Source organism: Elephantulus edwardii, unplaced genomic scaffold (genome assembly GCF_000299155.1).
Source record: "Elephantulus edwardii isolate Elephantulus edwardi_28Jun2011 unplaced genomic scaffold, EleEdw1.0 scaffold00007, whole genome shotgun sequence".
NCBI classification, from domain to species: Eukaryota; Metazoa; Chordata; class Mammalia; order Macroscelidea; family Macroscelididae; genus Elephantulus; species Elephantulus edwardii.
In genome coordinates, this window is record NW_006399757.1 from 37,299,641 (window position 1) to 37,327,582 (window position 27,942).

The following is a 27,942-nucleotide window of genomic DNA, read 5'->3' on the forward strand; positions in this document are numbered from 1 at the left end:
TGTGTGGACCCAGTTACTCAATACATGGAACAGTTAGGTATTTCTTGTGACAGTACAAGGGTGCCCTGAGGTGATGCAAATGGAAAAAATCCAAGAAGTAATGATGATGGAGGAGATCTTTCAGCCCAGAGACCTGTAATTGTGTAATCTTTCTCTCTTGCTTTCCATTTATGCTCAATTATCTTTTCCCTCACCTAAGAAAATCTTCTGATCCCAGATAGTTGCTAGATACTGGCTTTCTGTGCTTGCCTGAACTCCCTTTACACCAGTCTCTTGCCTTTCTGGTCTCCAAGTAGGAAAGCAAAGAGATTCTGTTTTTCAGTTTGAGCCTAGACAGCTTTCCCGTGAGGCTCCCACTGGTGCACCTTAGGTCAGGGGTCACACTGTCCACTTGTCCCTGTGTGATACAGTGACAAATGCAACCTCATCCCTGGGCAGCACCTCAGACTGGCATGTCCAATGCTTAAGTAATCAAAATGCAGAGAGAGAATGACAACACAGGATAGGTAATTGGGAGAGGCCCCCATAGCCCCACAAAGGGGAGAGAGGTGAAGGTGTGTGTGTGGGGGTGGTAGGGAGGGGACTTTTCAGAGAAAAGGCCAGTGCATGTCAAGCCAGAAGCACACTTCCTAAGAAACTCTTAACTTCCTAATTCACTATTACAGAAAACTAGAAGTGATAGTGTGGTTAAAGTGTGTGGGCAGTGACAAGTGACCTGGTTTCTATTACTAATTAGAAACCATGTTAGACAAGTCCCTTCTTGCTGGGACTCAGTTTCCCCATCTGTAACAAGATTGAATCACCCCAGTGCTTCTCAAATCCAAGTGCCAAAGAGTCATACTCCAGAATATGCATTTGAAAACCCTGGAATGATTATCTTCTTGGGATTTTAAATTTCTTCAAGATTTGGGAGAAACTCCACCTTTGCCAGAAAGGATTTTTACGTCATGGCTCAGAATGCAAATTTTGAACACATTAATCCACTCATTGGCGTCAATTCAGAACTGCCTCATAGCTGATCCTCCACTGGGTTTCTGAGGCTGCAAATATCACTGGAGGAGCCTGCCCATTTTTCTCCTATGGAGAGACTGGTAGATTCGAACTTCCAAAGAAGTGTGGTTTTGGGGTTAGCAGAGTAATTCTCTAGGGAATTTATCATTGTCCAGTCTTGTACTAAATTCTCACACGAGCCTCACAATAACCCCAAGGAGGATAATTGTTTCTATTTTACAGATTAAAACCCGGTGCAGCTGGAGAACAAATAGTGCACCTATTACACTATTATTGATAAAAAGAAGATTAAAAAGGGTTGGGAGGAGAGGAACCCGGGCTCACTGCAAGGTATTTAGGGTCGCCCCCCACCCCCCGTAGCTATTCGTTGGTAAAATCTAAGGAGCACAGGCTTAAATTACCTTCAAAGTCCAGGTTGGATATTCCTACGTCGAATTTGGATAAATGGATATATTCGGATAAATGGGTGTATTGGTATTTCCTAGATAGAATTTGGATAAATGGCTTCGCAGACAGGTGCTCCAAAGACGAAGATGGAGGCTGAGGCCTGCCTGCAAGGGTCTGGGGGCACACTGGGTGGGATTTGGGCTCTTCCCAAAACCCAGCTCTTGGGCCTCTGGCCTCCGCCTCCGTGTCCCGCCCAGTTAGGGTGTTTCCAATTGGCGTCGCCAGGCACTTCCTCGTTCCCCACGCCTCGGTGGCGTTTCTCTGGCCGGGAGGTGGCCCGAGGGGAGATGTCACAACCGCCTCCCTCTTTCCCCGCCTTGGCGTTCAGTCGCTCCCAGATGTGTGCGCTTGCAGACGGCTGCGGGCGGCCGGGCGCCGGGCATGTTGTCCCTTGAGTGCGCGCTGGCAGCGGGCGCGGGGCCCCAGAGCAGCCTGAAGCAAGCCAATCTCACCCGCTTCCCCTTTTTCTCCGACGTCAAGGGGGACCACCGGCTGGTGCTGAGCGTCGTGGAGACAGTGGTGCTGGCGCTCATCTTTGCCGTCTCGCTGCTGGGCAACGTGTGCGCCCTGGTGCTGGTGGCGCGCCAACGGCGCCGCAGCAGCACCACCACCAGCCTGGTCCTCAATCTCTTCTGCGCCGACCTGCTCTTCACCAGCGCCATCCCGCCGGTGCTGGCCGTGCGCTGGACCGAAGCCTGGCTGCTGGGCCCGGCCGCCTGCCACCTGCTCTTCTACGTGATGAGCCTAAGCGGCAGCGTCACCATCCTCACGCTGGCCGCCGTCAGCCTGGAGCGCATGGTGTGCATCGTGCGGCTGCGGCGCGGCGCGCGGGGCCAGGGCTGCCGGGCGCAGGCCGCGCTGCTTGCGCTCATCTGGGGCTACTCGGCGCTCGCCGCGCTCCCGCTCTGCGCCTTCTTCCGAGTCCTCCCCCAGCAGCTCCCCGGCGCCGAAGAGGTGAGGCCGGGCCCTGAGCGCTCGGGACCCCGGGGCGGCCTAGAGGGCGGGGATCTGTGGACAGACGCCACCAAGCTGGGCTGACTGAAGACAACAAAAAAAGCGCCACCGGCTGTTTGTTGCACTATGTTCTTTACACTGTCAAGTTTTACCGCTTAAATCTGCCACGTATGCCTGCTGCTCACCTTCCACAACTCTGTTATTGTTAGTTGCCATTGAGTCAAGTACCACTCATAGCAACCCTAGAACAGCCGACCTGAACCCTGCCCTGTCCAATGCCATCCTCATCATCTCTGACACATTTGAGCCCATCGCTGAAGCTGTAAATGGATGCCCCCTCCCAACATCAGTTCCTGTAAAATGCAAGCGCTATTTATTGCGAGTTTAGTGAAATAGCCCATGATCCTGAATGTATATGGCTCATCACATTATGTCTACTTCTGCTTTGTTCCTGGCATAACTGCACTGCTATCACCATGCCTGCTTACACATATGAGGAAACTGAGGCACAGAAGAAGGTATCATGCTCAAGGGCCGACTCATCCTTAGTGGAAGAAGTGAGGCTCCTTTGAAGGGGTGCGGGTGGGTGCTTGAGTCAGGAGAGCAGACAAGGAACTGAGACTGGAAACCCAGGCTCGGGAGTGTCTCTTGGGGGCTGATGACGTCCTTGAGGCCTCTGATATTTTCCCAATAGCAAGATGAAGAAATTGAACCAAACTGCAAAGTTTTGTCCTGAGAACCTGGGATGGATAGCTATCTTCCAGGAATCCAATGCCCAAAATGTCACCCACCATCCAAAATAGCATAAGGTTAGGCCAGTGAACTTTATTCTGGGTAGCCAGCCCATGATTGTCATTTGGATCCTAGAAGTGGTCTATGGACTTAGAAAGTTTCTGCGAATCCCTGGTTCAGGTCTGACCAGGCAGGGCTCCCCCACAGTCTGGTTCTCTTTGTGGCCTTGTTCGGTGGTGGTGTGATGGTAGAGTTTGCTGCCTGAGAAGACAGGGAATCTGCCATCCATGCTGCTGCTAGGTCCTTGGTGGCTCCCAGGTGAGAGGGAGGGAAGGGACTTAGGTCAGTCTGCAGGCGGAGAGCAGAAAGACCCAGGACCAGCTCTGAGTGAGTCTCTGACTCTCAAGGACTGCATTTTTAGCCCCTCTTTCTTTCCTATGTTGCCATGGGGTTAAGCATCTTTGAGAAATCCATCCACAAACGGCAGTGTTTGCTTCTACCCAGAGACCCTAGTGGAAGCAGATTGCCCGGTCCTTCCCACATGGAACCGTGGGGTAGGTGTGAACCTCCGATCTTTCTGTTAGCAGCCGAGTGCTTAAACCATTGCCCCATCATGGCTCCCTCAGTCCTACTTCACTGGCTAATAATACTGAGAAATGAGGTTCTTGTCACCTCTTGGCTAGAAGCCCAGATTAAAATGGTTTGTTGACGGACCCAGGTGGCTGTTTGAACAGAAGGCCTTCCTTGAACAGAGGAGACACCTGCAATCCTCCAACATCTGCAGTTCACTCTCTCAACTGCTTTGTGGTGTGGCCAGAGACGTAGCTGACAGGGGCTATCGCCGAGGACTATTGGTGGAGGATTTGCTTTGGTAACCTTCAGCACACTGACTTTTTGCTTTAAACACTTTCTTGCTTATATGAGCCTTTGGAGAAGAGATGTGACAGGGAGGGAATGGGAAGGGAGGGGAGAGAAGGAGAGGGGAGGGGAAGAGAAGGGAGGGGAGGGGAGCGAAGGGGAGGAGATATCTCAGATGCACCTGTACAGGGCTTTGCAAGGCTGGACCTAGGTGAGTTGGTGCAGAAGCTTCACTCACAGAAGTTCTAAAAGGCAGGGTTGTTGTTATGTGCCATCAAGTGGGAACCCACTCTTAGCTGATCTCGCAGTGAGTTTTCAGAGGTTGCAAGTTGCAGGAAAGGAGAATGCCCATTTTTCTTCCAGGGAGCAGCTGGTGGGTTTTAACCACGTGCCTTTGGATTAGCAGTGCGACTCCTTGCCCACTAGGCTGCCAGAGCTCCCCGAAAGGCAGGGAAGGGGAGCTTGTTATGAAAATGGGCAGATCTTTTCTGGCTCTCTAACCTTCTTGTCTCTTTCCTATCTACATGTCCCTCTCCTCCCCGAGTAAACCAACCAAGAGAAAAACGCCCCAGTTCCTCAAGAGATGGTGCCTGAGCAGGAAGAAAACACCCCAGTCTACAGGGGAAAAAATAGAAATGGAGAGATTGAAAAGAATACATTAAAAAGAAGGGCGCAAGAACAAAAGCAGTGTGGCGATTTAAAGAAAGGAGCAGAGAAAGGTCTGGTCCAGACGGAACCAAGTCTCGTAGTTAAAATTGGCAAAGGGCTGTTGTCTCAGTCTTCGCACGCCTGCCTTCCTGGCCATGGCTGCTGCCACCTCCCTCCCATTTCGACACTGTATTTGAGGATTGTGAACTGGGGACACTTTCCTCTCCAGACCACATCCTGAGAGACCTAGTGTCCTCCCTCTGTGCACAGAGGGTCTCCCTGCCCACAGGAGGGGGTGCTGGTCAAGGTGACAGTGTTTTTTACAGCTTTCTACTTCTCTAAGAATAAATATCCCCCTGTCAAAAGAAAAATCCAGAGCACAATTACCTTTGCTCATTAGGGTTACAGGTGCCCAACAGTCTAGGGTGATTAAAAACCCGCTATCATAGAGTTGGTTTGAACTCAACAACTGTCCATCAGGTGCCTGAGTCTTGTAAATCTTACCGGGAATAAGCTGGCCATGTTCCTCCCTTGGAGCTCCTGGTGGATTCAAAGCGCTGGAGATGTGGCCCTTTGGTTAATAGTGAAGCACACTATAGACATGTCACCAGAGCGTGATTGTTGTTGTTATTGGAATGTGCCCTCAAGTCAGAACCAACTCATAGTTGACTCTGCCATCAGGTTTTCAGAGGCTGTATATCACATGGGAGGGGATTGCCCATCGTTCACAGAGCAGCTGGTGGATTTGAACCACGTGACTTTGAGAGCCTAATTATTGTTGTTGTTGTTATTGGATGGCGTCAAGTCAGAACCAACGCATAGCTGACTCTCCAGTGGCTTTTCCGAGACAGTAAATTGCATGGAGGAGATTGTCCATCTTTCTTCATCAGAGCAGCTGATGGATTCGAACTGCGTGCCTTTGGGATTGCAGTACAATGATTTTGCTGGACAATTTGGTATGTGGAATATGAGTTTTAAAGTCAGATGTTCTGAGCACAAACCTCATTTCTGCCAGTTGGGAGCAGTGTGGTAGATTAAGCTTCCCCAGTGTCCTCAGCCTCTGTCCCCTCTTACAGAATGGGTGTGAGAACTGTATCACCCTGATGGGACTTTCATGAGGTTGAATGTGCAATAAACGGGCCAGCACCAGGCATGCACAGAGTTAAGTGCTCCGGCATTGCTAGCTATTATTAGTTTCCTTATCATTGGTTATAAACATGTTAAACATTCTTCAAACAGTGTAATTTCTCTGATTGCTGTAAAGTAATAGGCTGCCATTTTAAGGGAACGGACACATCCTAGCAACACTGACTTCTCAGCCAGATCAGGGCATCCTATGCCAACGGGATTCCTGCCTGTGTGTGCCGTGACCTTGGAGGGCATCGACCCTCCTGTGGGAGGAGAACACTGTCCATCTGGCCAGAAGCTGCTGCCGCCGCCCATTCATATCACAAGCGGTTGCTGAACGTCTCCCCGGCCCCCACCCATGGCACACCGGGGCCAGCCACTGGGTGGTGAACGGTCACGTGACCACAATGTCTTTCCAAGTGCTTTTATTGAGCCCCTAGAAGGTCTCAGAGAGATCCTGACTCACTTCAGTCCTCACAATCACTCTAGGAGATGCCCTTGTGTTTATTTTCTGGAGCAGGAAGTGTCTAAAGTCACACTTTGAGCAAAGGATGGGTCTGCAATTTGGCCGGAGTCTGTCTCGTTCCTTCCTGTGGCAAAACCCATGAGCTCACACTTCCTCAGGAGCACCTGGCCCCACTGCCCTGCCCTGACTCAACACTGGCCAATAGTACTATCGCATCTGTATTGAGTGTGGATTGTCTAAGGAGGCAAACACAGCTCACTTGCAGTGCTAATAGGAGAAAACAGGGGGTGGGAGGTGTGTGAGGAATTCATTGCCATTAAGTCTGAACTGACTCATAGCTGACTCTCCAGTGGGATTTCAGAGTCTGCAAATTGTAAGGGAGGAGATTGTCCCTCTTTCTTCCTCAGAGTCACTGGTGGAGTCAAACTACAAGAGAGACTGCATTTGAGTCAGCAGCACAAGAAAATGCATTGGCTTCAAGCCAGAACCAACTCACAGCTGACACTCCCGTGGGTTTCTGAGGCTGTAGACTGCACAGAAGGAGACTGTCCAGTCTTTCTCCCTCTCAGCAGGAACTCCCCCAGCCGAGGCCACCAGAGCTCCCTGAAACGTGGGGAAGCAAGTTCGTTTCTTGGGTCCACACTTCATGTCTCTCTTACTGTTAGAAAACTGCTCCCAATTGTCATCAGACTGATTGAAGCTCATGGTGACCCCACATTCATCAATGCAGAATCGCGCTCGCTCCGTAGGGCTGTCAAGGGCCCATCTTTCAAAGGCAAATTGCCAGGCCTTTCTTTTAAGGTGACTTTGGACAGGTTTGAACCCCAGCTCCTGTAGCTGCCAGCTGAGTGCCTGAGCCATTCACACCACCCCAGGCAGCAAAGGAGTTGAACAACTAGGATTCTTGATGTTCTAAGATGACCTGGAAGTCTTGGGCTAGGGGCTGACTGGGGAGGTGGAGAGGGAGGACAATTTATGAAGGGGTTCCTGGAGGTCCATCTGGAAGATTCATTAGAGAAGGTAAAGTAAAAGAACTTGAATCAGGTGGCTGTTTACAAATTAGCCACCAGTGTGGGGTGATAGCTGTTTCCATCTACAAATGAAGTCTTCTAGAAAATTCTTTTGTTTAGCTTTTGTTTGTTTTTCACTGAGCACCTAATATATGCCAGTCATAGTTCTGGGTAGGTGCTGGGTCTCTTGAGTGACTCAAAACTTAACGGAGGAGCTAGACAGGAAACCAGGGGATTCCTGCACAGACAGAGGAAAGCTGGGAAACTGAGAAGGAGGCTATGTGGACGCTGGGAGCCAGAAAGGCTCCCTGAAAGCAGTGCTGTCTCAGCTCAAGTGAGAAGATGAGGGGACGTTGTTCTGGGGCAAAACTCCAGACCAGTAACTTGACATTTTTACTAAGGCAGGGCCTTTTATATCTCTGGTGAATAAAGATGGTAGAGTGCTGGGGCCCCAGACCTCCAGGACCACCCTAATGAGTATGATATAACTTGCATCGTTTAGCAAGTGGAAGGGAGCTAGCAGCAAGCAATGGGCATCCCTGGGCCTGTGCCCGAGTTCTCCGCACAGTCCACCATCTGCCCTGGTGTGCTTGGTTGCTAGGGATCTATCTGCCTCTTTTTCTTTCACCACTGTGTCCCTGGGTTTCATCACACTGATTAACATCGTGCTTGCTGACTGCTGAGGATGATACTCCTGTGTTTCACAATTGCTGAGATGCTCCAATCACCCCTCTAAAGAGGAGAGAACAAACCAGAAATGCCCAAAAGTTTAAGGGGCCAGGGATGGTGGTAAACTCCTGAGGGTCTCCTGGTAAAACCTGCATTAGAGCACGTTAGCCGCATCTAACACAGGGTGATAAATGCCTAGGTCTCTACTAAAGTTTCCAACCAGAATATTATGTTTGGAATTGTGTTTTGCTACTTTTACCTACATTTGGATTTTTCCCTCAGTGAATCCACACCCTAGAATGTATTCAGACTGGAAACTGCCCGAGGCTTCTAAAGATAAGGGTGCAGTCTGGTTAAGCAGACCTAGTTGCTTGTGACCAGAGTATCGTGACTTCCATGTGGGGTCTTCCGTCTTCTTGCAGAGCTCTAACTTGGTGACAAGCCCTTCCTGCATTCCTGCTCCCTGGAGGCTAGTGGGCTCAGAGGCAAGGAGCATTTTAATTTGAAGGACAGCAGGGCCTAGAAGGCAGGATTGTTGCTCTGGTTTCAAGTTCCACTGAGGTTACCCAGACTGCAGCTTGCAGCTTACATTTTTTATCTTTTTATCTCTCCTCCCTAGCAACCTGCTCTTTGGCTACTTGAGGGAGTTGTTAAGGGGATTCCAGATAGCCATCTGTCCTGCAAGGTTTAGGCTCATCCCTTTTTCATCTCTTTCCCCATGACTTACACTCCCTTCCCTCTAGTATTCTCCGCACAGCCTAGGTGAGCTACAAAACTGCAAGTCTAGGCTCTGCGGGGGGAGCTCCGGTGGCCTAGTGGTTCAAAACTGTAGTACAGTTCCAAAAGTAAGCGGTTCGAATCTCAAATCATGAAAGATAAGCATTCTCCTCCTGTGTGATTAACTGCCTCTGAGAACCTGTTGGAGAGTCAGCTCTGAGCTAGTTCCCACTCAAAGGTACGCAAGAACAACCGCAAGCTCTGCTGGAGGGTGGGGCCACCTATGAGACTCCTATTTTTATTTCTGAAAAAATGGATCCACTGCCTGACCCTGTCTTGTTGACAGTTGTTGTTATGTGCTGTCAAGTCTCCTGCAACTCATAGCAACCATAACGCTGAAGCCTGCCCTGTCCTGAGCCAATCTCACTGATTCCAATACACCTACCCCCATTGCCCCAGTTACTGTATCAACCCATCTCATCCAAGGTCTTCCTCTCCTGTGCTGTCCCACAACCCTTCCAAACATGATGTCCTTCTCCAAGGATCGGTCCTTCCTGGACACATGCCCAAAGTATGTGAGATGGAGATTCAAAATCCTAACCTCCAAGGAGAGACTTGGTTTCACCTCTCCAAGACTCTTCTCCAGCACCACAACTCAAAGGCATCAATTCGTCTCCTATCATACTTAGTCATTACCCAGGTCTCTGTTGCATAGCAAGTAATTGCAAAGACCATGGACTGGATCAGGTGCACCTGACATCGTTGCTTCTCAGTACTCTAGAAAGGTCCCTGACAGCAGATTTACCTTTTGACTTCCTGCCTGCTAGTGCCAAAAGCGGTGACAGTTACACTCTCTTTTTCTGATTTTGATTAAAGGTACTGGCATTTTTCTTAAGCAAGGGGGGAAGCAGGGATGGTGGGTGGGAAGAAAGGTAAAGCAAGAGGTTGGGCTGCCCACTTGCCTCCTCTCAGAGCTCTTCTCCTGGCCTGAGGATAGAGTCTGGCCAGGACTTCAGTTTATAGCCAGTGAGTGGTTGGTAAGACGTTTAGTAAGGAATAGCCAGGGAGGAGGTGGGCCAATGTCACTGGAGATACAGAGACACGTGGTCTTTCTCCATGGATGGAGGTTTCTGGCAGCCTGGCCAGTAGTTCATCTGATTTGAGGAGTGTGGAAGGTGAAAGGAACTCTCTAGGATGGGGATGTACAGAGCTACCTTCCTGGTAGTGGAAGCATCTATAGTTCAGGAAAGGATTGGGCTGCAGAGAATGGGAGAATGCAGAGAATCTGCCCTAATACACTCTGGACATTGATGAGAGTGCCGGAAGTGGAGGTTGAAAGAAACAGAGCACATCTGGGCCAATCGAGTCAAATGAACTCATCTTCACCCATGAGTTTGCCTGTGCTGGTTCTCATACCTGAGGGTTGACCTCCTCAATGCCAGGATAAGCCTGCCTTCTGACCTTCCAGCACAGCTGAAATGACCCTCTGGGATGCCATTGCCCCTAGGGACTTTCTGTCACTCTTTGACCCCTTCTGGTTGGTTTGCCTATATTGGGTGCCCTGGTGGCACAATGGGCTAAGTGCTTGACTCCTACTTGAAAAGGTTAGTGGTTCAAACCACTGCTCCACATCAGTCACATCTCTGAAAACCCTACGAAGCGGTTCTACTCTGTTCTGTAGGTTCATCGTGAGTTGGAATCAGATTGACAACCATGCATTTGTTCAAGTTTCTCTTCCTCTCTACTTCTGCAGCTGGGGCAGACAGAGCCTCAGTCATTGTCACTGTAGTCCTACAGTGCCTTAGCCTCTATTTCTTAAGTCAGTGAGTAACTGAGTAAATGGATTCAAGAAGACAGCTGTGAATTCTGCCAATTCCATTTCTGGAACCCAGTGAACAAAACAGGTCCGAGTCTTTTGTTATTCCATTTTCCTTTTTAAAATCAGGAAACATTCCAAGTATGCGGGGGTGGGGGGAATCCAGAGAATAATAGCATAATGTAACAAATGCTTGTTTACCATCTCCTAGGTTTGACACACTGCTGGACTCCTAGAAATCACAACCTGAGGGAAAATATCTAGACTCAAAATTACTTCAGTCAAATGGTTTTTCCCACCAAAACAAAGTTAGAATACCTGGTTAGAGCCCTGGCTGTTTGTGGGAATAGTGCCTTAAAAAAATAGCATAGATGGTGCATTCAACCCTATATAAAACTCTACAAAGCATATAAATTATTCATTGAAGGAACATGGCTTAGCCATACTGTCTTTTAGATTATGGACGGGGCACTGCACAGAGTTCTTATCTTACTTCCTTATACTTTGTGCTTGAAGTGAAAGATCATCTTTATTGGGATCCTGGAATTTAGGAGACTTCCTCTGATGAGTTCATCGTCTTTGTTGCAAGATAGCTGCATATGTTTATTAAACTATCAAGGTGTTCTGTATTTAGCGTTTGGATATAATTTCTCTTAAAATTAACTTTTACTGCCTTTAAAAAAAGCATACAAATAATATGGCACAATCATGGAAGATTTAAAAAATCTAGATAAGCAAAAAGAATGGAAATAAGAATTCTACTTAGAAAAGGATCACTTTCTGTAGCGTATGCTTTGCAGTCTTTTTTTCAATGCAAGTGTGTATGTGTGAGTATATGTGAGTGTGAGCATCTATCTATCTATCTACCCACATACCTCTATTTATCAACACATGCACACTATTTTTATCAGTGCTGGCTTCATATATACATGTTGTTTAGAGACCTGCTTTTTGGGTTGTTTTTTTTCTCTATTTGCTTACTATGCGTCAGAGAGCTGGACAATGAATAGGGATGATAGGAAGAGAATTGATGTCTTTGATCTGTGGTGTTGGAGAAAATTGTTGAATATACCACGAGCTGCTAAGAGAACAAACAGGTTCATTCTGGAGAAGGGAAACAAGGCTGCTCCTTGGAGGCAAAGATTCTGAAGCTTTGTCTGACATCCATTGGACATGTTACAAGAACATCATGCTTGGGAGGGTGGAGGAAAGACCCTCCATGAGATGGATTTATTCAGTCACTGGGGCTATGTGGGTAGGTGTGTCAGAAACAATAAGGTTGGCACAGGATAGAGCAGGGTTTAGGGCTCTTGTACAAAGGGTCATTATGAGTCACAAGCGACTTGATGGCACATAAAACAATAAAAACAATGTAGAAAGCTCTGGTGGCCTAGAGGTAAGGAGCTGCACTGCCAACCCAGAGGCATGCAGTTCAAACACAACGGCTGCTCTGTGGGAGAAAGATTGGCAATCAATAGTGATTGCCCCTGGAAACCCACTAGAGAGTCAGCTTTGACATCACAACCAACAGTGTAGGAAGAATGTCTTAGCCTAACTTTCTAGATACTGCTGCAGTATCTTACAAGTAAGCACCCATCTGGGCCCGGAAGGATTTGGGCAGACACTCTGGCAAAGGCTTTTAGAGTTGGATTCTCTGCTCTCTGTGCTTTTCCCCAATCGTAAGTATAGGAATTAGAGACCATGTCTGTTCAGCATTTCTTCCACTGTGTCCTCAGCATTTCTGCTAGTACACGTGGATTTATAGGAGTCAGTGTTGCTCACTGACATACAGGAATGAAAAGCTGTTGGTGGGAGGAGGTCTGAATAGAAGTGAGGGCTGAATGGATTATCCCAAGAGTAATGGTTACTTCACTGTCTATATTCTTTAGAAAGTCCTTGAGAGACTCAAGTAACTCTCTAATCTCTAAAATATAGGAAGATTTAACAAACTTGTTCCCATTAACTGTGGGCAGTAGGTATGGGGAGATAAGTCTTTGGAATGTCTAGTCCATTGTCAGCCTTCTGACCAAACAGGAAAAGGAAGCAATATGACCATCCTTCCTTTCAAAGAGCAAATGTGATGAATGCGTTCATCCTTGGTCTTGCCTTAGAATATGTTTACTTGGTGGGTCCCTGGATGTCCCTTAAAGCCACTTAACTCTTTGGTATGGGCTAAAAGGACCCAACCTTTAGCATTTAGACTACTGTTTTTAAAAAGATATTTCTTAGCCTTAATATCCTCTTTTGGTGGCTTAGTGGTAAAAAGCTGCAATGCCAAACTGAAGGCTTGGAGTTTGAATTCACCAGCAGCTCCATGAGTGAAAGATGAGCAGTTTATTTCTGTGCAATTTATTGCCTCTACAAACCCACCTGGAGGGTCAGCTATGAGTTGGTTCCGACTCAACAGTACACAACTACAACAACCACAAAGCAAAATGCTTGCGAGAGAAAATGGGGAGGCTTTTTGCAGCTGAGCCCAGGGGGCGGGAAGAATTAGAAACCTTGACGTTTCAAGACCCACACTTGACTATGACCCTGAGACCCTGGTAACTTAAGTACCTCCCCTGGAGAATGGAAATGATAATTATTACCCAGCTTTCAATGGTTATTCCGAGGGTCAGAAACAAATGGTTTGAAAGTGGGGTGATAGTAGGCAGTGGATAGAATTCTGGCACATTCTGTTCATATCACATTTGTGTAATAGTGTAACACAAAGGTGTGACTGTGTCAGGTAACTCGCAACTAGGACTGTCACCAAGTAAGACAATGACACTTAAGTCATGTTCTCTTCTTTTCAATAACTAGGAAATCCCAATTTGCACTCTGGTTTGGCCCAGCCTTGCAGGAGAAATCTCGTGGGATGTATCTTTTGCCACTTTGAACTTCTTGGTGCCTGGACTGGTCATTGTAATCAGTTACTCCAAAATTTTACAGGTAAGTAGGCTCCTCATGCTGTACTTGAACTTTGCTGGCTCAGGGAATTTCAGGTAGAATAAAAAAACTGCTGGGCCTTAAAGGGTCACTCTTACTCAGTTCTGGTTCACTGACCAGATTCGCCTACTCTGCAGCAGTGAGCAATATATATGAGTTGGGAATAATAATAATAATAATAATAATAATAATGTTGCCTCCTTGTGATTATTAACTTTTTCCTGGCTTGGTGGTAAGGAATTGCAGCGCCAATACAAATGTACACAGTGTGGTTCCACCAGCTGCTCCACAGGAGAAAGATGGGCAATCTCCTCCCAAAGGGGGATTTGCTGCCTTTGAAAACCCACTGGCGGGTGAGCTGTGATTACTTCCAATTCCATGGTATTCAATGACAACAACATAAAAAAAATTAAAAGCAGACATTGTTGTGTGTGTCAAGTCGGAACTGACCCATAGCTGATCCTACATCAGGTTTTCATAAAATAAAATAAAAGTAGATATATGTAAATATATAACACAGAAACTGAAAATCAATTCCCTCCCCATTGTTAACAAATCAAGGTCTACTTTTCCCCCTAAGCATTTTGTTTTATATATATGAAAATATTCATACTCAAAGTCTCTTTTCTTTTTCAAGTGGATTTTTCCACAGAAACAAACATAACATCAAGTTATACCTCTGACTTTAGCGTGGTGTCTGCTTATATTTCTTTTTACACACATGCACACACTGCAATCAAGGTGACCCTCAAAGGCAAGGTTGGTAACACTTCATCTCATGCACTTTGGGCATATTTTCAGGAAGAGCTAGTCCTTATAAAAGACATCATGCTAGGAAAGGTGGAGTGTCAGAGAAAGAGAAGACCTTTAACAATATGGATTGACGTAGCGACTGTAACAATGGGCTTGAGCGCGTCAGAGGAGGGTGCAGGAAAGGGCGAGGTGTAGACCTGTTGTTCAGAGAGTCATATATGTTATAGTTGACCCAATGACACCTAGTAACTACAATACCACACACACACAAACACACACACACACACACACACACACACACACACACACTCCTCTGCACTTCCTTTTCTTACTTAACATTAGAGCTTAGTATCTTTCCCTTTCCCTGTCAGTTTCTAGATCTCGATTCCATTATTTATAAGGCCCACATGGTCTTCTAACATACAAATAGAACGTAATTTAGTTAAAAGGTCTTAGATGATATCCATTGTTTTCCCAATCACAGACATCACTGTGATGGAGAGGGCATACTCGACAGTTTTTTATTGGAGGAGAATCCACATAGAGAAAAGGCACACCTGGCACCCCCGTGCCGCTCTCAGATGGATGCCTGTAAAAAAGGTTAACCTGAGTGTGTCCGTAAGAGCCACTCCCAGATCAATCAAGGAATAAACCTATCTCTTGCTATTTTCGAGTGGTTCTCCTTCATTTAAAAGAAGTGTGCACTTGAAATGTCAAAACAAGCTTGTGCAGGGATCTGGGGTGGAAAAGCACAGCCTGTTTTACATCCCCTTGAGACAATCCTTTTACCGCTAAGAAGGCTTAACTCACAGCCTGTAAAAGCTCTCGAAGTTTTACAGTTGTTGAATCTTGGTTTTATAACATATTGAGGGTCATCTGGCAAACGGACATATTGGAACACTGCCGTGTTGACCTTGCTCTCTGTTGGGCCCCTTTTATGGCCTTTCTTTATAACTCAGGATCTGCATCCTTCTTCAATGCTCAGAACCCAAAGGTAGCCAGCTCGCTGGCTGCTAGCCTGTGAATCCTGTGGGAGATGTCCCCCCCATGTTATTCCTCTACAACTCTTCCTGGTCAAGTGTCTTGTGACCTTCAAAATGAGCACCCATTTGGAATTTCAGACCTGCAGATCAAGTGTTAAAATGTGTAAACTATATGCAACTGGGCTCTGTATCTAAAAATTCTATGCAAGTGTCAACTATTATCATCACTTCAAAGGGAAAAGAAACGAGTAAGAAAAGAAATGTACAATCAACTTTTAAAAATATTGGTGTACTGTGGAATTTTAAAAAATAATATTTATTGTGTTTTCGGTAAATGTTTCCACAGAAAATTAGGTTCCTATTTAACAATTGCTGCACTAATTGTTCTGATGGCTTGGTGGCAAGGAGTTGCACTGTCAGCCCAAAGGCATGCGGTTCAAATCCCCCAGCTGTTCCACAGGAGAAAGACAGACAGACAGTATCTCCTTGGGGTTTGCTGTCTCTAAGAACTTGCTAGAGGGTTAACTATGAGTTGGTGCCTACTTAATGGTACAGAACAACATAGAAGACCATTGGTTACATTTTTCACAATATGCCAACATTCTCATTAATTCCTTTCTGGTCTCCATTTCCCACCCCCTCCTCTCAGAAATCTGGCTTCCCCATCTCCTCGTTCTTTCATTTATGCTTCAGAGTAATTATGGACTATTTGATTTCAAGTTGATGACTTTTTAGAGGTTCACAGGGTGCATACATATATTCGTTATTACATAAGTCAATTTGTTATTTAGCTAAAAAGGTGACCTTGGGGTAGTTTAAGTTCAAAGTTAACAAAGCATCTCTGAGTGATAGCTAGACTTGAGGAATCTTCTAGTTTTAATCACTTCAGTAATTCAGCATTTGTTAATAACCTGAATCGTGATCCACTGTTTTCTCCCCTGCTACTAGGATCCATCTGTTGTGACTGTTAGTGGTAGTCAGGCACCATTCTGGTTCCTCTGTTCTCAGAGTAGATTAGACTCTAACAATTAGGTAGACTATTAGTCCTACTGATTAATTTCTTATCTGAGTCATTGGCTTTTTTCCTTTCTCTTCTGTAACTAATTTCATCTTAATAAGTAGAATAGATGGAAAAACCAAGACTTCAGTAATTCGTCCAAACTCATAAGTGGCAGTGGTAGGATTTAAACTTAGGCAGTCTGGCACAAGAGTTTAAACATTAGTTCCTAAGACGTTTGTTCAGGGTCTGTTCTATGCAGAGTGCTGGTGGAATTGGAGGATGAGCTACGATTGAGTAAACATCACACTCTATCTGGAAGGAGCTTTGACAAGGAGGAGAGGGGCCCAGGCCAGGGCAAGGCTGTTAATTGTAGTGAAACCTTGAAGCGCAAGGCGGAGTGATGCTGAGGCTTTGTTTGAAAACACTTCACAAACTCTTAAACACTATGCAAACACCAGCAACAAATGAGGTCTCTATGAAAGGAACTTGGAAGCAGGAGTGGCATCGACTTCCTAAATAACATGCCTCTGGAAGGAAACTCTATGAACTTTGATAAATGTCAGTAGTTGTAGAGGGGCTTCAGGCCTTTTGTTCATAGTGTACTGAAAGGCCAATCACATCATCAACATAAAAGGAACAGCAAAAGGCATGAAAGACAAACAGGAAGATCTGAAAGGACTATTTCAGTCAACTGGTTTTGAGTCCTGAATCTCCCTTAATTTGCTGCGTGGCCTTGGACGATTTATATAACTTTTCTGGCCTTCACTTCTTTCATCTGCAAAAAGCGTCAATCCCAACTCCAACAGGATAAGGTTGTTGTAAGGCATGTGAGCGAGTCACGGGGGTACCAGTGGTGTGATGTCTGCCTGTAGCAGGTGCTGGATGAATGACATCTGTTGTTATTGGTTAGGGTAAGGCTTCCCCTTCTCCCAGAGCCTGCTGGGGGAAAGGACCCCTGTGAGATTTTTGAGAGGATAAACTGAAGGGCTTCAGATGTGGAGCACAGCAAGAATAGGGACGGGCTCTGGGAGTGCAGAAGACTGGGGGACAGGCAGCATTTTGACCCTCCACAGTGATCTCGCTTCTGTGTCCCTTAGTGGCAAGAAGGCTCCCCTAAAACAAAGGCAAACACACTGCAGTCAGTCGGTCGAGTAGATTCTGATGCACAGCGGCGCCCTTCAGGTTGGGAGGCTTCACTTCTTAGGGGGAGGAGACTGCCCCCCCTTCTCCTGCAGGGCAGTCAGAGGCTGGACACCATTTGGCCAGTAGCACAACAAGCTACAGACTATTCCACTAGAGCTGACTTCATGAAGGCTCTATTTGTACCTTTCCTATTTCTGCTTCACATCTTCCTGTTGCTTGGTAACAGCAGACTAAATTATTCTATGAAAAAAAATCCTATTTTTTTTCCCTCTGTGCCGAGTCCCACTGGAGAAAAAGGTCTAAGAGAAATGAAGCCTCATGGGTTAGGGGCAATGTCCTCTCATCTACTTGCCTCTAAATAGACTTTGGTTCTCCCCATCAGAGACCTCAAGTCTGTATTCGGAGACAAAATACACTGAGAGAATGTTTGATGTCACTTGGCACATAACTAAACATGACAGCCGTTCCCCACCACTTCTCCAGCCTTGCCTGCCATTACTGTCTCCATATCAGACCCATATCTAGACTTGAGTCATGTCTTTTCTGTATCATTTGATTATTTATTCCTCTAAAACAGCGTTCCCTAGAACTCCTTCTAGAACTCCCTGCCATGTTAGCTGGTATTAGAAAGGCCTTCAGGATCACATCTCAATTAACCAGAGTGAATGGGTTTCTTACGTGCAGGACTTCTCAGAGTCTTTGCTACACTAAGATACACCAGGACTCTCCAGGACAGGAACCAAACAGGCAACATTGCTAAATCTGACTATGGCCAGTTCACAGGTGCTGTTGAGTCTACTCAGACTCGGAGACACCTTGTTTGTCACAGCATAATTGAGCTCCGTAGCATTTTCAGTGCCTGCTTTTTCACAAGTCTGCTCTGGTGTTCAGTGGAACCCTGTTTGGGAAGCCATGTACTAAAGTCCCCACCGACCCTGGTTGCTGGTTTAGACTTGGACAAGGATTTGGAGCAACTGGGTTTCTAAAGCTCTTCTGAGTCTTCACGTGGTTTCTTCACTTGCCGATGACCCTTCATGGGCACGCAGGGCTGCGACCCTATTTGCCCTGTGCCACCCCTGCTTCCTCTTTCCTCATGACTCAGAGGTGCCATACATCTTCAGCAGCTTTTTCCAATCAACAGTTTCCCAGGGGAGTAGCCTCCCAGCCACTCCCCAGTGCCCTCTATCAGGTTGTCAATACTAGCTCTTTGGGCTTGGTTTGTGTTATTACCCAGCAACCATTGCCATGATAAGATGTGATGTTTCCAACCTTTGTAACATCGTGTATGTTTCTAGTTCCTTTCCGCAGTCCCTCACACATCTAGAATGGAAGTGGACTTCTTCCCCCATTATATTGTGTCCAGGAGAGTACTTAGCATACAGTCTTAAATTCATGGCTATGGGTCAGAACCGACTCATAGTTGGCCTTCCTCATTGGGTTTCCAAGACTATAAGTTGCATGAGAAAAGCCCACTGATCTTTCTCCCTAGAATCTGCCAGTGGATTCAAACTGGCAGAAAGGTGTAGCCGTTGCGTTAGCAGCACAGCTCCCTACAGGCGGTGCCACCAGGTTCCCCTCTCACACACTGAGTAGGTGCTCAATAAATATTTGTGGGATGAGTGAGCTAGTCCATAGCTCAAAGTAGGATCACCCCCAACCTACCTCAGAGCTGAGCTGAGTAACAATCTGGGGTTTTTGTTTGGTTTTTAAATTTTATTTTATTATTTTTTGTGTGTACTATCAAATCAGATCTGACTGGTACAGGAAGAGATTGTCCCTCCTTCTCCAGCAGAGCATCTGGTGGATTTGAACTGCTCACCTCTGGGGTTGCAGTGCAGCTTCTTGCCACCAGAGCTTGGATGGGAAAGTTTTCAACAGTGGTGACACACAGCTCTTTCTCCATACCTCCCCCTCATTCCTCTGCCTTGGGACCACCTATTGGCCAGTGATAGAAAAGGGAGGTGGACCCTCTGGAAAATATAGAGGTCTGTTGTTTGATGTTTATAATTGGGAAGCTGCTTATTGGCAAAAGTAATCTCCAGGGAAGACTCAACTTCCGGGTCTACCCTGGGTCAGACTAGGTCAGGGGTGTGGTAATGGGAGCATCCTCTCTCTACCTGTATATACCTGTCAGCAATGAAAACATCACATCCGCACAGCTGAGGACAACACCTGAGGCTGGCCGAGGGGAGTGGTGTTTTCAAAAGGCTGTCCTTGAGAAACCACATGATACAAAGGCAACACATCTCAATAGGAGAGTTTGAAAGGAAACTGTCTTTCAAAGGGTACAGGTTGAGGGGTGGGAGGCCAAGAACTCATACCAAGCCTGTTGTCTTAGCTTAGTATTTCTCATCTGTTTATTACTTAAAATGCACATGTCTGGGTCCCACTCAGGAGGTGAGGTCCAGCATGTTCAGTTTAGTGAGTGGTTGTGTGATGATTGAGTGACTGAGTGGGGTGGTTGGCGGACCACACTCCAAGGCTCATAGTTCTCCTTCTGGTGGGCAGGAGGAGTGCTAGTCCCTCTCAGAGGGCAGACGCCTGAAGCACTTCACCTCTCAGAGCTTCTGTCTCCCTCTAAATGTGAGGACAACACCAGAGCCTACTTTCCAGGCCTGTTTTCAGGATTAAGGTTAATCCTCAAAAGTTAATTGAGCATTTAATTTAATGTAAAAGCACATCAAGCACAAGGCTGGGGACATTTTAAGCCCTGGGTAAATGTCAGCTGGATCTCTGGGTGATGCCAAAGGCTCCTGTGCCCAACTGCTAACCAGAAGGTTGGATGTTCAAGTCCACAAAGTGCGTCCTTGGAAGACAGGCCTGGATTCCTAAAGAGCCATTAGGAAGCCTATGGCTCACCTTTCTCCTCTGACTCACGCCACTATGAATCAGAGTTAGACCCTAGGGTAACTTAAGAAACATAAATTATTAGTATTAAGTAACCTTGTCATCTGGGTCACAGAACAATGGGGGAACCATGTTTGATTATAAAGGTACAATTTTCATCCTCACTTCCCAGAAGTTGTGGGAACTGTGGAAAGACGTAGCAACAGAACGTGTCAGTGTTGGAAAAGGACACGAACCCTTATGCATTTGGCCCAGGGGTCAGTCCATTCACTTCTCTGTTCACTCACAGTCATTGCCAGGTCCTTGTCAGAGCCCTGCGCCACAGCAGCCACAGGGATGCCCCATTTCTGGCCTAAGTTCCCAAGGAGCCTGCAGGCTAGTGGAGTCAGGATGAGATCAACACTCTGGCAGCTCCCACGTGTCTGTGTGACAAGTGCTTCATGAGCACAAGGAACAAAATCCTGCAACGTGCCGAGGGGGAGAGGAACCAGGAAGACCTCTCAGAGTTCATGCCTTAAACTTGGAGTTAAAGGCTGGACAAAGGATTCCTCCTGGCAAAACTATAGAGCACAGGAAGGAACCAATCCAAGATGAAGAGTGTGGGCGAGAGTCATCCGACCAACGCTTGAAGCCCACCTCTGCAACTTCTTAGCTGGGTAGTGCTGTTGTTGTTGTTGTTAAGTGCGCCGAGTAGTGGGCGACTCATAGCGACCCTATGAACAAAAGTCCTGGACACCTGTATAACTTTTGTCCTTTCTCCAGGTTCATAGGGTTTCTAGAGGTAAGCTATTATGGAAGTGGATGCCACTCCTGCTTCCAAGCTTGTTTTAATTGGGGAGCTCCACCAAACACTGTCCACCATAGCTTGACCTATCTGCCCTTGAGTTTCTTTATCTGTAAAATAGAGAGCATTGGAGGATATACATCCCAGACTGTGGGGAGAGTTCAAAGAGATAACCCAATACCAGTAGGTGCTCAATAAATGTGAGCTTCTGCTAGCCTTGTTTGTTCAATGATGTCTATGAGGCACTATCCAAGGCACTCAGAGTTTATGTCACCTGTCTTGACAGGACAATGTGGGCAGCTTGAGAGTTGAGGTTGCTGCTAGAATAAGTCCTCATATATCTTCTATGACCTAGAGGGCTGCCTACCGAGGGGTGGTACCACTTCTCATGCACTCACCCACCTGTCACCCAACTCTCCTTCCTGAAACCTGTTGGCCAAGTTTACCTCCTGAAATTAACCCTCTCTCTTAATTTCCTAGGACTGCCCTAACAAAATTATCTCACCCTTTTCGAGGCTGTAGGTCAAAATTCAGGGTGTTAGCAAGTCCAAGTTATTGCAAAGGCTCTGAAGAATTCTTTCTCTTCTTTCCTGGGTTCAGGTTGCCCCTAGCATTCCTGAACTTGTCAGCGTATGTGTCTCTGTGGTCACATGGCATTCATCTCCACGAGCAATGGTTGTATCTCTTCTCTTTTTAAGGACACCACTCAGATTGGATTAGGACTCATCGGACTCTAGTATGACTTCATGTTGGTGGTGGTTGTTGCTGCTGTTGTAAGGTGCTGTCAAGTTGTCTAGAACTTCTGTTAATTCTATAAACAGTGAATTTCAGCCTTTCCCTATCCTGTGACATCCTCATCAGATAGGCTTGAGCCCACTGTTACAGTCACTGTGTGTGGATGGTCTTCCTCTATTTTCTGACCCTCTCTACCTTTCCCCAAAAGATCTCATTTCCCAAGAACTGGCCCCTCCTGACGACACCCCCAAATTATGTGAGACCACGTTTCATCATACTTGCTTCTAAAGAGCACACTCGTTGCACTTCCTCCAGGACAGACTTGCTTGTTCTTTGTCAGTCCGTGTTCTAATCAACACTCTTTTCCAACATCCTAATTCCTATGTTAATAAGTTGCTGCAAATGATGGCTATAGCCGTCCTGCACATTTTAATTAATTAAAAAAGGAACCTCATTTGTACGAAGTGTACTAATGCATTTATTTGTTAATTACTCAGTACTACATAGAAAAAAAGATGTGTTTCTAAGCATGGTCATCAATTTAAAAGTGTGCAGCAACGTGTTAATGGAAGCATCTTAAAAGATCCCATTTCCAAACAGTTTCATGTTGACATGTACCAGGGGTTTGGACTTCAAAATAATGGTTTTGTAATTTTCACCAGCATGTTAAGTTCTACATTTTATTCTACACAGCAACTTCTAGACCTGGATGTGTCATACCACCACCAGCATATACAGCGAGATGTGGCTTATGCCTCTTGAACAAATCAGCCTGCAGGACAGGCAGTAGAGGGGGAGGGCTGGTTTGGTGACACCTTCTGAGCCTCTATGTTACCCTGGAGACAGTTAATCTTTAGCTCAGCTGAGCTCAGCTTCAACAGATGAGAGCTTTGGCCATTTGTTCTAACCGGATTGATCTTGAACAAGTTACTTTACACTTCTGAGGCTCAATTTCCTTCCCTGGGAAGTAGAAATGATAATAATACAGAATCAAAGAGCAGTTGTGAAGGTGAACTCTGACAGTGTATAAGCCAAATACATAAGAGCACAGTGGCTGACACACAGGGAGCACCCAGTGAAGCTCAGCTATCCTGAGTAGTGGAGAGAGGGGTGAGCGGGCCTTGTTCACCAGCATCAGCAGATGCTCATCTCCATCACCTAACCCACTGCACAGAAGCCAGCAAGCAGTTACATGGAATAATATAGTTAAACCAGTTCCAACTCATGGTGGCCCTCAACGTGCCAGAGTAGATTTGTGCCCCATGAAGTATTGGATAGGTGATTTTAAAAAATTAGATCCCCAGGCCTTTTGTCCTCCAACTTTTTGGCTAGAAGTTGAGCACACTAATCATTTGTACCACCCAGGGATTCCTGGCCTTCAATTAGCTGGTTAGAAGTATTCTACAGAGACTATTTTAAGTCAACTTAATCTTGGAGTTACATGTGTGCAAACTGGTGCTAATTACCTTCTAATTACTTCCCCTCTTGAGATTCAGGACTCTTAGGGGAATGGGACAAGGCAAGCAGGCACAGAGCACACGAGGGGATGCCTCAGCCTTTAGTTTCCAAATTATGTAAGCACAGTCCAATAGCCACAGAAAGCAGAAGGAGACATGGCCAGACTAAGGAAGTGGGAGGTAACAAGGTCAAGTGGTCTGATGTGGTCTAGACAGTGAATTGGATCAGAGGTACAGGCTGGAACAAAGCATGTCAGGTTAATAGGTACTATTATGTCACATCTTGAGCTACCTGTGCACCAGACAGGCCTCAGCAGCCTCTCTGGACAAATTACCTGCCACCTACTTCCATCCCCTCCCTTTCCACCCTCACCTGTCCACGACCCTATCCACCACCCCACATAGTCATTAAGAAAGCTGAAGGAGTGAACAGTAACAGCCAAGCTTTTGCATCTCTGGCTGGGCCTTGTTGTTGTTATGTGCTGCCGAGTCATTTGCGACTCATAGCGACCCTATGTACAACAGCCCTAAACCCTGCTCTATCCTGTGCCAATCACACTGCCTCTGACACACCCATCCCGATTACCCCAGTCACTGAATCAATCCATCTCATAGAGGGTCTTCCCCTCTTGAGCCGTCCCTCCACCCTACCAAGCATGATGTCCCTCTCCAAGGACCTGTCCCTTCTTGCAACATGTCCAAAGTATGTCAGACGAAGCCCCAGAATCCTTACCTCCAAGGAGTTGCTTGGTTTAATCCTCTCCAGGATGAATCTGTTTGTTTTCTTGGCAGTCCATGGTACTTTCAATACTCTTCTCCAGCACCACAGCTCAAAGGCATCATTTCTCCTTCTGTCCTCCCTAGTCATTGTCCAACTCTCTGATGCATAACAAGTAATTGCAAAGACCATGGCCTGTATCAGGCACACCTTAGTCTCCAGAGAGACACCATTGCTCTTAAGTACTTTAGAGAAGTCCCAAACAGCACTTTCCCATCGCAATGTTTTTTGATTTCCTGACTGCTGGTGCCAAGAGTGCTGACAGTGGAGCCGAGCAAACTGAGGCTGTGAACAATCTCAATCTCTTCGCCATCCATCCTGATGCTACCATTTGGTCCAGTGGTGAGAATCTTTGTCTTTTTGACATTGAGCCTCAGTCCATACTGAAGGCTGCTGTCCTTGAGCCTCTGCAGCAAGTGCATGAGGTCCTCCTCAGTTTCAGCAAGCAGGGTTGTGTCATCTGCATAACGCAGATTGTTCATAGATCTTCCACCAATCCTGACCCCACATTTCTCCTCATAGAACCCAACCTCCCGGATAATCTGCTCTGCATACAGGTTGAAAAGGTATGGAGACAGGACACATCCCTGGCGTACACCCTTCCCAATTTTGAACCATACAGTGTTACCCTGCTCTGTTCTGACAATTGCCTCTTGGTTCAAATATAGGTTTCGCATTAGCACGATTAAATGTTCTGGGATTCCCATTCTTCTCAGAGCCAGCCACAGTTTGTTATGATCCACACAGTCAAACGCCTTTGCATAATCAATGAAACACAGATATGCATTCTTCTGGAATTCCCTGCTTTCAGCTAAGATCCATCTAACATCAGCTACAATATCCCTAGTACCACGACCCCTTCTAAGCCCAGCCTGGACTTCTGGCAATTCTCTGCTGATGTGCTGTTCCAGTCGTTTTTGGATAATCTTCAGTAGAATCTTGCTTGCATGTGAAATCAATGCTATTGTTCTGTAGTTTCCACACTCAGTTGGGTCACCCTTCTTTGGAATGGGAACTCTTCCAGTCAGTTGGCCAAGTGGTTGTTCTCCAGATTTCTTGGCACAACTTGGTGAGCACATCCAGGGCAGCATCTGTTAGCTGAAATACTTCAATTGGTATACCATCTATTCCTGAGGCCTTATTTTTTTGCTATTTCCTTCAAAGCACCAAGTGGACATATAAAATTCAGCAAGAGGACAGGACCAGGAGACAGATTCACCCAGCTGATCTTAAGAAAACATTTTATTGTTAAGTACCCTTGGGTTGAGCCAATTCATAGGTGACCCTCTAGTGGATTTTCAGAGGCCATAAATTATATGGGAGGAGAATGCCCGTCTTTCTCTGGCAGAGCAGCTGATGGCTTCAAACTTTGAGGCTTTGGATTGGCTGAACAACTCCTTACCCATTAGGCATTTTAACATTGTTTTAAAAAGAAGTAAACTTCAAAGTGGGCTGAATGGTATGACCCTACTTGTGTAAAGGCAAAAGTACAGGCACCTGTTATCCCATGGCCAGCTATGCAGTGGATGGAGAGTGTTTCCGGAACATACCGGAAACGGAACTCTTGGATCACCTTTAGAATGTGGGAGTGGAGGATACAGGTGGTAGATGCCTTGTGCATTTTAATTTACATCTCTTTAGTATCATGATTCAAAACATATCTTGAGCATAAATGGTTTTCATACAATTTCTTTTTAACAAAGAAAACAGGGAAGAAGTGCCCCTGTCCACATGTCCTCCTTTTTCTAGATAAGACTTTTTCATCATCCCCCATCAACTCTATTCACAATGCGAATTCTTTTCTGCCTTTCCTCTCAGGAGATCAACCGGGTACCATGTTTTCCAGCACCCTCTGAATGTAGACCAAATAAATGCCAGGACTCTGAGAAAGAGTCCACCCTCCACAAAATTCCAAAGCAAATATCCTGAGGGCAGCCAGGACTAGAGCTATCAACCACTGCACCTTCTGTGACTCCTCAATAAATTAAAAAAACCCACCTCTTGAGATTCCCTGGTTAACTGAGGCTGTGTCCCACGTTGTCTTCCTGCAGATCACGAAGGCATCAAGGAGGAGGCTTACCGTGAGCCTGGCGTACTCAGAGAGCCACCAGATCCGAGTGTCCCAGCAGGACTTCCGGCTCTTCCGCACGCTCTTCCTGCTCATGGTCTCCTTCTTCATCATGTGGAGCCCCATCATCATCACCATCCTCCTCATCTTGATCCAGAACTTCAAGCAAGACCTGGTCATCTGGCCATCTATCTTCTTCTGGGTGGTGGCCTTCACATTTGCCAATTCAGCCCTGAACCCCATTCTCTACAATATGTCGCTGTTTAGAAATGAATGGAGGAAGATTATTTGCTGCTGCTTCTTCTTTCCTGAAAAGGGAGCCATTCTTACAGATACGTCTGTAAAAAGAAATGATTTGTCCATTATTTCCAGCTAATTAATTTTTTTTGCTATAGGCCATGTTTCTCACTACAAGACAAAAAGGCAAACCATAGTATGTTTCCAAAGGGAATTAATTTTCCCTTTAATTTTAAAAGGACCATCAAAGAGTGTACTCAGCTTAAAGAAACTGCCACTCATGCAAATACACAGCAACAGCATGATAAGTTAAGGGGATGGCTATTCAACATTATTATTCCTTTCTGGAAGGATAAGCTCTGGTTTCCTTTTAAATGTGGACTCTTTCCAGTGTGTTTATATATTAACCTTAGAAACCATTTTATTTATAACTGTTTGATAGCTACATGTCCCATGCATAAAGCTTTCCTGCCTTCTAAAAGGAGGAATTTTTTACAATAGTGATTTTAACAAAAATTTACAAGAAAGCTCTATTTTCATTCATTCATTGTTGCACATTTTCCTCCCTCCTCCCTGCCTCCTTCACTTAAAAACAAATTAATTCATTGTTGCATAATTTCCTCCCTCCCTCTAAAATGAAGATTTTTTTTTAAATGAAGATTTTTAACTGACTGAACTAGGTTCCAAATGATTTATTTGAAGGGTCACATAATTGTTAATACATGCCATTGAATCAGAATCGATTCATTGCTGACTTTCTAGAAAGTTTTCAGAGGCTGTAAATCACACAAGAGGAGATTGCCCATCTTTCTACCTCAGAGCAGCTGGTGGATTTGAACTGCTTGCCTCTGCATTAGCAGCACAGCTCCTTATCCACTAGGCCACCAGAGCTCCAAGGCCACTCTAGACCCCCTCCCTGAACTTGTAAAGCCTCAAGATTATTAATGAATGTTAAGAGTGTTTGAAGATTTTTCAAAGGAAAAGTGAAAGGTAATTATGTTTTCTTTTTCAATTATAAAAATGTGCCATGGACTCCTATAGAAGAAGGAGGTTTATGAAATCAGAGAAGATTGGATCCTCCTAAAAGCCTGTGAGAGTGAGCGAATTCCTTCATTAATTCATCTACCAGATGCTTAGGAGACCCCCGTTGTGATCAGACACGACTTGTAGAGTTGGAAATACAATGATGGACTGGACAGTCACAGCCCTTTGTCCTCTCGGAGCTTACAATCTAGTTGGAGGCAGCCTCCCTGATACAAGTCAGTAAGTAATGCAACTTCTCTATTTAATAAACTCCATGAAGAATATGGAGGAGAATGCTGTGGTTGATGGCAATTCTGATCAAGGGAGGGAGTTTGAATGACCTTTCTGAGGAGTGACATTGGATCTGAAGTGACCTTGAACAAGACAGATCTACCAGTGTAAATCTGGAGAAGGGCCGTTGCTGGCAGAGGAAACTGGCGGAAGAGGTCTGCGCAGCCAATAGCAAAGCGAACTATTGACTGAGCCCACACTCCATAGTTCTGGGTTTCTGCACACACAGGAAGGAGTCCCTTGAGTGTCAACCTGGGGTGTCCAGTGCTGGCACCGCTCCCACAGCCTCACTGAATTCTCCCTGCAACCTCACGCTGCCTCCTCATATCTCAGAAGACAAGAGTGAGGCTGAGAGAATCCAGGCAACCACTCCAAATCCCACAGCTAATATGGAGCCAATATATATGTGTGCTGGAGAGATTTTATTTATTACTTTTAAACTAATGTTTTATTGTG

The 27,942-nt window shown here is 46.0% G+C and overlaps 1 protein-coding gene across 1 annotated transcript; it reads left to right on the forward strand.

Moving 5' to 3' along the window:
• The first annotated feature begins 1,839 nt into the window (after positions 1–1,839).
• Positions 1,840–26,311, forward strand: FFAR4 (free fatty acid receptor 4). Its single transcript, XM_006880412.1, has 3 exons — positions 1,840–2,412; positions 13,262–13,390; positions 25,919–26,311. The coding sequence occupies exons 1-3, from the start codon at positions 1,840–1,842 to the stop codon at positions 26,309–26,311; spliced, it is 1,095 nt and encodes a 364-aa protein (XP_006880474.1).
• The last annotated feature ends 1,631 nt before the right edge of the window (positions 26,312–27,942 follow it).